At 39.8% G+C, this 13,733-nt stretch overlaps 1 protein-coding gene across 2 annotated transcripts in view; it reads right to left on the bottom strand.

Moving 5' to 3' along the window:
* Window positions 1-13,733, bottom strand: part of Tasp1 (taspase 1) — a 205,496-nt gene that overhangs the window by 36,789 nt on the left and 154,974 nt on the right. For both annotated transcript variants that reach the window (XR_004118894.1, XM_031372052.1), the window contains exon 11: window positions 12,941-13,051. Coding sequence is in view for 1 of the 2 variants with exons in the window: in XM_031372052.1 (XP_031227912.1) it covers window positions 12,941-13,051 (111 nt within the window). In the remaining variant the exon portion in view is untranslated. The remainder of the gene's footprint in view (window positions 1-12,940; window positions 13,052-13,733) is intronic.

Below are 13,733 nucleotides of genomic sequence, written 5' to 3' on the forward strand. Positions count from 1 at the left end.
TCTTTAAAAGCCAACACAGGGTAGACGGAACTTAAGCTTATCTTGTGTCTTCCACATGAGCTGTAGTTCTCTTGTGTAGTTTTCCTCTGTCTTCTGACAAGGATAAAACTAGCACGCTAAAACAAACTTCTGCTACTTGATTTAATTACATTTTGTTGCATTTATATGGGTTATTTGAAGTCAGAAATGAAGAGAAAAACTCAATTCAAGATTAGAATAAAAGGTACAGCATGTTATTTAACACAAAGCAAATAATATGGGACAAAATCTTATTACTATACAAAATGAATGAACATTTCCTTCCTCAGATATCTAGACATTCTGGGGATATAGGACGCCTTCGGCCAATTCTAATCATGCAACCCCAAAAAAAGGAAATCTGCTTGCTTTATGTATGTCTAGCAAAAAAGCCAAAGGAGGACTGCGGGATAGCTTCATGTGGGCAGCATGCTCATCCCTGGTCTAGCAAGGTCAGGCCCAGAGAAACCCTGACCCAGAGAGACTAGGTCAACCTCACCCAAATGGGAATTTCTCCCAAGTTAAAGGGGAGTATAAGAATGAAAGCTATGGAAGAATACTTACTACACATGTACATGAGTGAATACATGAAGGTGTGTGCGTGTTCGGGAACCCACACACACTTTTTTGCATACTGTGAGATATTGGGTGCAGCTTTCTTTACTAGACTAGGTAGAGGACACCACACTGCTACGTGACCTCTGGTTCTGGGTTTTCCAGGAGGCTTTCTCCTCCCAAGCGCCCCGCCTCTCCCTCTCTCCCTGTGTGTGTAAAAATTCTACATGTTGATTTCACTGAACAGCATCTCTGCTTAAATAGAAGCATAATGATGAACGTGTGCTAAATCTTCACTATCCATTTCATTAACCACACACTAAGCACTTTAAATAATGATATTAAAACTGAAAAACCTTTGGTTCTGAGTTTTCTACCATTTGAAAATTAAAAAAGATTAGTGGAAAGAGCATACTTGAAAACTCTTTTGAGAAATATGAAGTGCTTTATAATAACCATGTACTATTAGTACAATATGTGAATAAATTTAATTTGTCATGTTTTTCCCTGGCTAGCAATACAGAGAACAATACTTTCTCAAGATGCTGGGCTCACCGCAGCTCACAGTTAGCCACATGATCACCATTGTAAATCATCAATATGCTCCAGTGTTCTAGTTGTGAAGCTAGAACAGCAGCTAGCTTAGGTCTCCATAGTGCACTGTCAAGTAATATTTTCAAATATGATGGCTGCCTTGGAAACAACCATATCAAAGAATATCAATATAAAGAGGTTAAGAGAAGGCAGATATTCAACATACCCTTCCTCCATTCACATGAGGAAACATTTTTTTATTGCATTTAGCAACAAAAGAAAATTAGGCCTACTGTGATTTAAACAAGGTGAAATTTAGTTTTTCCTTCAAACAAATACTCTGATGCTAAGTAGCTTTTGTACTTGCAGTAGCAGGTACACAGTCAAGTCCGTGATCACTGTGTCTGGTCTATCTAGTCCACCATGACTCTACCCGCTTGCTGTAATTCCAGAAGTCACATTTTCAAACCTAAAGATGCTGGAAGGTGTGATAGACTTTTGATGTGGAAAACAAACGTTTGTCCATGCTTCTACATTTATTTGACTCCTTATTAAGTTATAATTTTTACAAACAGGATGTATGTCTTAAAGTTACATTTTTATTCTTTCTATAAATTTAAGTCATTGTTTGTTTAATGTTATAACCCTAATTAATTTCTCAAGACCTGTAAAACACTTCTATAACTCCAGTTTTACTAGATGGTACATAGCTTCATTGCAATTTAAAGCCCCAAAGATTAGCTTTCCTCCAAAGTCAATATCAGCCTACAGAAGAAGCATCCCATATATAAATATGGATATTACAAATACACGTGAACACAAAAACAATCAACCACCTCTCTCCTCCCAAGCGCCCCTCCTCTCTCCCCCTCCCTCCCTGTGTGTATAAAAATCCTACATGTTGATTTCACTGAGCAGCATCTTTGCTTAAATAGAAACATAATGATGAATGTGTCACTGTCCATTTTATTAACCATATACTGAGCACTTTAAATAATGGCATTAAAACTGAAAAACAAATTTAAACTTAATTCTAATTAATTAGTAGAGACATAAAGCTAGTGCCTGCTAAATGGAAAAACACGCCTCTTGGTAGATTATTAGATTACAGTATAAGAAAAAAATTAGCATTAGTTTTAACATAGTTTGAAGGCATGGGCCTTCAAAAAACAGATGTGTCTCCATGAAATACATGCTTAACATGAATGATGCCATGTGTTCAATCCCCAACCCTAACAAAAATTTCACTGTGGTGGTTTGAATAAGAGTGGCCCTCTAGGCTCGTATATTTGAATACTTAGAAAGATGTTGAAGTGGGTGTGACCTTGTTGGAGGAAGTGTGTCATTGGTGGTGGGCTTTGAGGTTTCAAAAACCCAAGCTAGGCCCAGTGTCTTTCCCTCTCCCTTCTGCATGCAGAGAGAGACGTAGAACAATCATCTATTTTTCCATCACCATGTCTGCCTTCGTGCCAATGTGCTACCCTGTCATGATGATAATAAACTAGACCTCTGAACTGTAAGCAAGCTCCAATGGAATTGCTTTAAGAGATGCTGTGTCATGGTGGTATCTCTCTACAGCAGCAGAACAATTACCAAAGCAGTCGCATAGCACTAAAATACAAATCCAAATAAAAGTAAGGAAACTAAGTAAGACTGGTGTATTGTAACAAATGGTGAAAGACAGACCATGAATCTGAAAGACAGCAGGGAGGGATATATGGAGAGTCTGGAAGGAGGAAACGGAAGGGAGAAATGCTATAATTATATTGTAAATCTCAAAAGTGAAAATAAGAAGACTGGTGTATTACGTCAACAGCAATGTCTTGTAATATTAGAGCTTTGTAACAGGTTATCATTGGAGAAAATTAAGGAATAATAAACAGGTTCCCATACTGTATCTTAAAGTGGCAACTGAGTATATAAATTGTACTGAATTACAAGTTTAATTATTAAAAGTCAGACATTCAAACATGCAACAAATCAAAAAGGGCTAAGAAGAAACTTAACCCTGACTAGGCAGGTGGAAAAAGGAGTGGGACAGTTAGTGTTAACATTCTATCTAAACTCTACCCCCACAGTTAGCATTAGTTTTAACATAGTTTGAAGGCATGGGCCAGGTAAGCCTGACCCACTATAAAGGGGGCTGCTTATCCCCGCTCCCTCTCTTGTTTCTCCTATTTTCTTGAGCTCTTCCTTTCCCCCCTCCCTTCGTTCTCCCTTCCCTCTCTCTCCACAAGCTCATGGTTGGCCTCTACTTCTCTACTCTCTCCCTCTCTCTGCCTTTCTCTGCCTCTACTACCTTCTTAACTCCTCTCCCCATGCCCTGAATAAACTCTATTCTATACTATACCTTTGTGTGGCTTGTCCCTTCCAAGGGAAGAGATGCCTTGGCATGGGCTCACTGAGACACTCCCCCACACTTCACCACCCCTCCCTAGAACATAGTTTTTCTCTCTTTATCTTTTTATAAACACATCAGTTAGGAAACAGCTCTTTGAGGAAATGAAGTGAGATCTGACCTCCCAGTGGTATAAAGTGGTATAAAGGGATAAAGAGAAATAAGAACAGGAGGATTAAATGGGTTAGGGAATGGGATGGCAGAGTAGAGAGAGGACTATGATGAGGCATAACTAATACTTTTGAAAAGCTGTATCGAAAACTACTAATGTAGAAGCATCATGAAATAATTAAATATATAAAAGGAGTGTATATGGAGCTACCACATAATGGGGAGCATAGTACTCCAACAAAACATCATATGCTACCAAATAAAATAATTTGTGCTAGGAATGGGTTTCCTCTTTTTCAGCTGTTGGCCACTGGAATCCCATAGACCTCTTCAAAAATTATAGGCTATGCCACGGCTATTGCTTACCCTTCATAACCTATTGCTAAGGCGCTATCATTAAAAATCATGTACTTATGTCATAAAACATGAAGAGATCTAGCTGGTACTCAAGTGGAAGCTTTAAGCCTACTGACTAATATTCACGGTGCCGAGTTGGTATATATCCACCAGAGGAGAAGAGTTAATATTAACCACACTGAGTCACAAACCATATGAGCTGCAATATGATCATTATGTGTGATATGCCCAGTGGTGGAATAGTAGCACAGAAGTCAGGAGTAACCAGGCAAATTTAATTTGATTTAAGCCCTACTCCATGAGATGGTGCCCATACCTGATGCTGTTAAGGAGACCAAACCATGAGGCTAAGTCATAGGCTCTCGGAGAAAATCTACTATCTGCTAAATGAACACAGCAATGAAACAACTCCTGGAGAGATCCTGCTATACACCACTCTACTCCCCAAACTGCGCCTTGTTCAACCCTCAATAAAGAAACTTCTTCTTACAGTACATAGTAATTAATAGAGAAACCCTAAACTGGACAGCATGCAGGGAAGACCTTGAAATGCTCATTCCTAAGTGAGATGTCTTTATCAAACCCCTACCAACAAGGCTCAGGAATTTATACAAAAGAATAGGCAGAGGGTTTGAAGAGCCAGGGACAGTGACTTCATTTCCCAGCATTTTCCAGACACAATAGAACAGATGTAAATATGAATTCCCAGAAACTATGACCACATGCATAAGACCTGCACAAGCTCAAGCAAGACAAAACCCCAGCATGGAAGGGGAGAAATGGGCATTGAATCCTACCCAGAGACAAGAAGTTACTGAAAACTGAAAGATTGAGTTTTCTTCAATGCCATGACACTATGTATACTATCCACCTTGAGTGGGCAGGCTCCACCATGCTGAGAGGAGTAGTTGGCGAATGTAAATTGGACTCCGGATTTTTGGCTTTGGTTCTTAAGAGAATGGGTAGGTAGAGAAATGGAGGATCACATGGTGAGAAGAGAAATAACACAATCAAAATACATTGTATGAAATTCTCAAAGAATAAATAAAACCATTCATCTTAAAAGAGACAAAACTCAATTATTTTTAGTTATAATTATCCGTATCTTAAATGATCAATATTACTGAAATAGTGTAATGAGGACAGTCTGGCACCTAAAGAACGTGGAAACTTCCACTGTGTCCTAACAGCTAGTGAAAAGTTGAATGTATAAGTTACCCTTCACATTGAGGGGTTAAAATACACATCAAAAGCAAATTAAGGGGCTGGCTGTGGTGGCACATGCCTTTAATCCCAGCAGAGGTAGAGAGGCAGAGGCAGAAGAATCTCTGTGAGTTTGAGGTCAGCCTGTCTACAGAGTGAGTTCCAGGACAGCCAAGGCTACACAGAGGCTTATTAAAGAAGAACAGGTTTATTTTACATACCAGTGTGAGGGTCTAAGGTAAGAAAGACACAGCAGCAGGAGTTTGAGACAGCGAGCTGAAGTGTAGACCCAGGAATGGAGCAGACATGAATCTTCATGGTCAACTCACTTTCTCCTTTTTCTTCAGTGAGTTCAGGACACTGGCTCATGGAACGGTGACACCACAGTTAAAGTGTGACTCCACACATCAATTAACCTAATATAGATAATACCCCAGGAAGCTGACACTTATCTCCTAAGTAATTACAGATTCTGCCAGGTGGACAATCAGTATCACCAATCACACTGAACAAAATGAAAATAAAAAAACCCATCTTTGATCCATGAGAGAAATGAGGTGATAGAATTGCTTGCCCTAAACAGAGCAGAACCCACCTGTGGAACCAGTGCCAAAGGAGGAAAACCTTGAGTTAATGTGACTGACATATTGCAGTTGCTGGAGATTCCGTGTGGAAAGTATGACATGAGTTTAAACTCCAGCCACAAGAGGATACCTACACTTTCATGGGAATAAACTCCAGAAATTAGAGCCAGGTCTTACATTGGTGTCTCTGTAATAACAAACACCTATTTAAAAGTAACCTCAAAGCTCAGAATACATGATATAACTCCCAAACCATATGAATCATATGAAGAAGGAAGACCAAACTGTGGATGCTTAAATTCTTCTTAGAAGGGGGAACAAAATAATCACTGGAGATAGAGGGAGGGAAGGATCTGGAAAGAAGAGAGGAGGAGAAGGGAAAAGGGGGGCAGGATCATGTATGGGAAGAAGTACAGGGGAGAAGTACAGAGCATCAGGAAATTAAACAGAAATATGTAGCAGTGGGGGATGGGGAATGGGGGTAGCCACTAGAAAGACCCAGATGCCAGGGAAGCAAGAGGTTCCCAGCACCCAATGGGGATGACATTAGCAGAAGAACCCAACAAAGAGGAGATAGAACCTGTAGGGACCATCTCCAGTCCCAGTGGATAGGCATGGTCCCCAGTTGAAGGATGGGGCCACCCATCCATCTAAAAAATGTTATAACCCAGAATTCCTATCTAAAGGAAATGCAGAGACAAAAGAGAAAAGAAAAAAAAAAAGAGCAGAAACTGAAAGAAAGGCCATCCAGAGACCACCCCAATTAGAGATCCATCCCATATGCAGACATCAAACCAGACACTTGCAGATGGCAAGAAGCATTTGCTGCTAGGAGCCTGATATAGCCATTTTTTGCTCCTAGTCTGCAGTGCTTTCCAGGAGAGTAGAATTAGCATCAAAATATGAGACCTGGGCTATCCACAACAGTCCCCTGAGAGGCTCTGCCAGCACCTGACCAATACAGATGCAGATACTCACAGCCAACCATAGGACTGAACCTGGAGACCCCAATTGAAGTGTTAGGCGAAGGACTGAAGGAGCTGAAGAAGATTGCAACCCCATAAGAAGAACAATATCAACTAACCTGACCACTTGAAGCTCCCAGGAACTAAACCACCAACCAAAGAGTACGCATGGAGGGATCCATGGCTCCAGATACATATGTAGCAGAGTATTGCCTTATCTGGAATCAATGGGAGGGGAGACCGTTGGTCCTACGGAGGATTGATACTGCAGTGTAAGGGAATGCTAGGGTGGTGAGGCTGGAATGGGTAGGTAGGTAGAATAGAAACCTCATAGAGGCAAAGGAGAGAGAGGTTGGGATGGGGGTTTGAGAGAGGAAACCTGGAAGGGAGACAACATTTGAAATGTAAATAAATAAAACAACCAATTAAAAAAAGTCATGGCGATGAAGCAACAGTCTTACAGGCAGGCATCTGCTCCTGAGCTGCAGCCACGCCTTTTGGGATTTTGAGACAAGATCTCACTAATTTACTCAAGCTGCCCTTTAGCTGGTGAGCACTGTGCCTCAGCCTCCCAAGGAGCAAAACTGACAGGCTTGCACTACCAGACTTCACAAGATAATCTGGTTTTTAAACAAGCAATACATCTAAGATAAATCTCAAAATTAAGACATACATACAGTCAACCAGTCTGTGAAACTATGATCAATAATTGTCAGACAAATCCAATTAAAAAAAAATAACAGTAAGAATAAGAAGCTATTAACTTCAATAAAAGCATTCTGTTCTTCAACAGGCCTCACCCCTGGAGAAACTCTTTTACCAGAACCTAAATTTGTGTGGTTTTATCTAAGCCTAAACAATGAAGGGGAAGGGGGAAAAAAAAAACAACTGTAGCTCCATTAACCATCATATCCTTCCTAAGCACGGTGCTATAAGACACTTCTCCCACCATACACTAAAGGTCTATTTACATGACTCCTTTATACAGCATAACTGACCGCACTACAGGGGAGACCCCACAGTTAAGATGGTGGGTATGGAAATAGTTAGGGAAGGAGATAAATATGATCAAAATACATTATATGAAATTAATAGATATCCATAAAGAAATGAATTCACTACAGAATCATGAATTAACTCAGCTATTGATTTTGTTAGATAGACATATAAGGAGTGTCAAGATGTTTTAAGTTGCCAGGTGTGGTGGTATACTATACTCTAGTGAGGTATGGTGGTACACTGTACTCTAGTGAGGTGTGGTGGTACACTGTACTCTAGTGAGGTATGGTGGTACACTATACTCTAGTGAGGTATGGTGGTACACTGTACTCTAGTGAGGTATGGTGGTACACTGTACTCTAGTGAGGTATGGTGGTACACTATACTCTAGTGAGGTGTGGTGGTACAATGTACTCTAGTGCTTGAGAAGCTAAGAAAGAGGACTAGAAGTTCAAGGTCAGCTGTGGCTACAAGACCACGGTGGAGGGTGGGGGAAGGAAGGCCATAAAGTAAATGTTTAAATTATATTATTATGTCTATATACTTATTAAAAATGCTGATAAAGTAGATAGCTAACAGATAGGAGACTATGAAGACAAACTTTTTTTTTTTTTTTTTTTTTTTTTTTTTTTTTTTTTTTTTTTTTTTTTTGGTTTTTTCGAGACAGGGTTTCTCTCTGTAGCCCCGGCTGTCCTGGTACTCACTCTGTAGACCAGGCTGGCCTCGAACTCGGAAATCCGCCTGCCTCTGCCTCCCAAGTGCTAGGATTAAAGGTGTGCGCCACCACCGCCCAGCTTGAAGACAAACTTTTTATCAATGATTTTTTTCTGACAAAAAGAACAAGCTTCAGATGCACAAAATGGAGTTTCTGACTTGGTTATTATATAAAACTTTTTTGCTGGTGTTACAATGATAATATTTAAATTGGTTTTTATAATTTTTGTACAAATTGCATAAAAAGTAAAAATGGAAGAATTTCTTATTTCCACAAGATAAAAAACGTAATCATTAACTTATTTCAATCACTACCTGAAAAGATTTTAACCATACCACTCTAGACAGGAACCTGACATCACTACTCAAAGTCTTAATATAGATTTTAATTGATATATTATTTGATATAAAACTGTATTTTTACAAGTAATTTAGATGATTTAATATAACTGTATTTTTACAAGTAATTTAGATGAGCCCATGAGCTACTCTAAAGAACGAGTAAATTTTTGGAACTTGAAGGAGTTTTGGGGACCCTGAAGATGTGCCTCCTCATTCTACAACAAAGGAAAGAGACAAAAAATTGTCTCTTAGACAGACAGGTAATTATAGCACCAGTTCACTAAAAGAAATCAATCTCCTTGCTCTTATTCCAGGCCTCCACTAAATCTAATTGATTTAATTCCAAGTACTTTGTAATGATCACATGTGTTTCCTGAATTTTTTTTTATTTCCTAATCCCAGGTCCAAATCATCTGATTAAAAAGAATTTCAAATTTATAGACTGACTCCAGTAGAGAACTAAGAGTATTTAGCATGGCCAAGGAATTTTTAAATTTCCTCTTACCTAATGTTCTTGATCTTAAAAAAGAGAAAACCACATAAGTAACTTGCTACACCCAATGGGTGAGACACAAAACTAAAGAGGACCAGCTGTCCTGAGTCTTACAACTTCTTCTATTTTGACATAAAATTACAGAACAAGTCAATAATCACTGGCTAACAAGATGACTTTGGGGGCAAATCCCTCAATTCTTCTAACTTTTAATTATTAAATAAGCAAAGTCAGTTACCTGAGCTCTATATACCCTGCTCCTTTCTAGGTACCCTGCTCCTTTCTAGGTCAAGAAATTTTTTTAGGATGGGGCTCAATAAGCAGTCAATAATAGGGTCTCAGAAGTAAAACTACCCAATGTCATTAGCAATTTTTGAATTAAACAAAACAAGAGCAAAGAGCCCGAAAAAAGTTACATTTAGGGAGTCCCTAGACCCGAATTTGGAGGATAACTAACAGTGAGTGACTCCGTGGCTTTAGATTTAGGCTTTAGGGTCCTTGGGTCATTTACAATGGATATGAAGTTACCATGCGCTTTAATCATACACCTGTCACAGGACTTCTAAGAAGTTAACTTCCATGAATGACTTCTTCCAATTCTTATTATTCCTTCTCATTGATGTATACATATACCACATGTAAACAATGGCAACAAATCATATAAATCAGATGTTACTAGGCCAAAATTCACTTTTCTTTAAAAATAGCATTCACCACTATTAATGAAAGAAAAAGATCTAAGTCTGACTGATGGATCTGAGAACTTAACAAGAATACAACCAATCTTTTTTGAACATCCACAATTAGATCTCAAGTCCTATTCACAATTTATTCCTTAGTTCATATGCTGATTATCAAGTAGCACTTACACACACACACACACACACACACACAGAAGGTGGACAGAGAGAGATAAAAAGGATGAATAGAACCATTCGGATGATTTAGGAGAATCTTGGAGGATCTTTGCTAAGCCTTTAGCATGAGGAATATAAAAAAGTAGGCTAAAAAAGATGGCTCAGTGGTCAAGAACATTAGCTGCTCTTCCAGAAGACCTGGGTTGCACTTCCAGACCCCACATGATGGCTTACAACACCTGCAACTTCAGTTCCAAAGCATCCAAGGTATTTTCCTGCCATCCATGTGCACAAGGCACACAGGAGGTGCACAGACATGTATGCAGGCAATACACCCGTAAGAAAAATGTAGTTAAACACCTGTTCAAAAATCCCTTCCTAGTGAAGTAAATTTTCCTTTGGTCATTCAGTCTATTTTCCAATCAAATAAGTATTTTTCTGAGCATAATCTATTATTTTTTCTCTAAAAGGCTGAAAAACCTCTTTTCTAACAGAGCTTAGCACTTTTAATAGATCAAAGTGACAACTTACCATTCTGAGGGGGCTATTCAGGTTTTAGGGCCCCTTCACTTTCCCATGAGTAAATCCACCTGAATTTGGTTCTATCCTCTGAGCTTCTGTGTGGACTTTTGCAAATTCTATACTGTGACAACTTCAGATGGCACAGTACTTGGGGTAAGTAAAAGCCAAATTATTGAAAAGGCCATAGTTTGGAGAAATACTTGCTTAGCCTGGTCTCCATAAGAATCCAAAAATAGGACTGGGAATTAGCAATGCAACTTGTGGGAAAACTAAAGAAGGCTGCTGATCACTGGCAAGAATTTCCACTCCTCTTCCTGAGTTGACAAAGTAAAGGCCTCACTGAAAAGGCTGAAAGGGAATGTGTACCTGGGAGGGTGAGCTGTGTATCATTTGAGTGTCTGTGGTCAGTGGTTGCTGTGTGGGTTAAGGAAACTATAAACTACAGCTACCTCAATGAATTCAATCATAACACAGGCTAAGTGCCCACAGGCAGGTGGACAACAAATCACACCTCAGCAGAAGTCAAGAGTGAGGGAAATGTATTGCAGAACCAGACTGTTCCTCCCCAATAGTACCCCAGAACAGACACTTCCTAAAATCCAGGTGCCACCAGAAAAGGAATAGTACAAAGTAATACATATATGAACATAAAAAGATAATGAGCCTATGTGATGCTTATGTAACTAGCAGAAAGGTGAGCCAACCATTAAAATTAAAGAAGATAAGCAGCTGCAGTATGGGCCCTTTTTAATAACTGCCAGCATGGACTGGAGAAGAGACGTGGGGTTGGAAGTGTGGGTGTAAGGCTACCTAATGGTAGGTAGCCTCAGCTGCACATCCAAAAAGTATTCATTTAGAACCATGCAGCTAGGCCCAGTGAAAATTCTTTTACAGCCCTCAAATGAAAACTAGAGCTCAACAGACCAAACACAATTGTCATCCATGGTTCTCTCAACAAGTTCCTGTGTCCCAGAGTATCATCTGCCAAGCAGACACTCCTTCTTCAGATCCTCTACAAACTACATGCTCTGAACATCTCACCCTAGCTAACACAAGGCACATAAGTCACCCAGAGCCCAGCATCTGCTGTCCTTCCTGGACTCTGGAGCATGACCCAGTGCATTTGATTCCAGAGCAATCCTGTCTTGACCCAACCAGCAAAGTTCAGCTCTCTGAGGGCCAAACTACAGCTTCTCAAATGAGGTTTTAAATCCCTCCAAGTGTGTTGTTCTGGAGAAACTCTCATCCCCAGGCTACCTATCTCAGGGTTTTTATTGCTGGGATAAAACACTGTGACCCGCCTTGGGGGAAAAAAGGGTTTACTCAGTGCACAACTCTCCAGTCATACTCCATCTCTAAGAAAGGACAGGGCTGGGGCGCCAGGAAGCTGGAGGCAAGAACTGAAACAGAGGCACTGGAGGGACACTGCTTATCGGCTTGCGAAGACTGCTTTCTTATATAACTTGGGACTACCTGCCCAAGGGTAGCATTGTGCATAGTAGGCTAGGCCTTTCTACATCAATCATCAAATAAGGAAATGCACCACAGGCTTCCCTAGTGCTAGTCTAATGGTGGCATTTTCTCAACTGAGGTTTCCTTTACTCCTAGCCTGTGTCAAGTTGACATAACCACTAGCCAGCACAGTAGCAAACAGTATTCTTTAATCTTAGAGCTACTGCTTTTCATAGTTAGAAATTCGCCATTTTAGCCTTCACCCACTTAATCTACTATATGTTTTCTAAATCCTGGTTAGAGCAGGAGTCCACCATCTATTTTGTCTCAAAACCTAAGTCCCCCACTTTTTCACTGATATGTTCCTCAACTAAAACAGACAAGGAAATTTCCTTCCTCCAACCTCAGATTATTCCTCTACACACACATCTGCACATCTCGGCAAATGTCCAGGAAGGATTCAATCTTGACCCTGGGCAGTGCACATAGCAATAAAATATGCAGGATACAACCCTGACTTTCTCAAAAGAATGAATCCAATTTGCATTTCAAATACTCTATATAGCACATTGTGCCTTGAATTTCTTTGTCAGAATTTTATTCTAGTGCTTGGCATTTTAATGCTAGATAAAGTCTCAGAATCTAGACACTAAAAGTAGTTGAATTGCTGATATCATGCTGTAGTAGTAGCTACTGTGATAGAATTTCTGCTCACAAGTAATCATAACTGAAGGTCTGACTTTGTGCTAAGGCATACGTGGAAAACCTGATTCCTGATGTACACAGCTCAGAGAAATTATATTTATACAGCATCCTTGTCTCGACATTCCACTTACTGATAAACTTGTTTTGCATAGTCTCCAACAGAGCCTGGTGAGCATCTTCAGCTTGTAAAGCGTGTGAACATTCTCTAGCCAGTATGGTGCGCACAAGATGCTCTCCACATCCTACAAGTCAAAGAAAAACATGGTTGAGGAAAAGCAATCCTGAATGCTTTGCTTGACTCAATAACATAAAACCCCCTTGAGCACAACTTACAAGTAGCTACGTAGCAGGACAACTCAGTGAAGGAATAAACTGACTTCTGCAAAGAGTCTGATAATTTTAGTAATGAGATTCAGTACAATAATAAAGAAACATTAGGTCTATTTGATCTCAAAAGAAAACAGGTAAAAATAAAGGAAGCCCCTCTTTCAGAGGAATAATGTAGGTAACACAGGGATGCAGATTCCACACCTAGGGTTCTGTCTCATTCCCACTAATGAATAACTACAAACCATCCTATTGGGAGGCTTAGTCTCCCATTAAAAATATGGTACCTACAGCTGTTAACCATTTTCTTTCTGATTCTCCACTTCCTGGATGGCTGAGGAGAAATGTCAGCATCCAGGTACAGTCTGAATCTCTCTCTACCCATTGTTGTACAAGAGAAATCAGATACCAACAGTGTGGAGAGGACAGAGTAAAACAGCCCTCTTACATCTTACAGCCCTTCTTACATTCATACTGCTTTCAGAAATAAAACCTCTAAGTTGTTTTAAGAAAAAGTGTATTTGGAGGCTAAAGAGATGGTTCGCAAGTTAAAAATATGTGTGCTTACAGAGGACGTAGGTTCAGTCCCCAGCATCT

The sequence above is a fragment of the Mastomys coucha genome, unplaced genomic scaffold (genome assembly GCF_008632895.1).
Source record: "Mastomys coucha isolate ucsf_1 unplaced genomic scaffold, UCSF_Mcou_1 pScaffold15, whole genome shotgun sequence".
Lineage (NCBI taxonomy): Eukaryota > Metazoa > Chordata > Mammalia > Rodentia > Muridae > Mastomys > Mastomys coucha.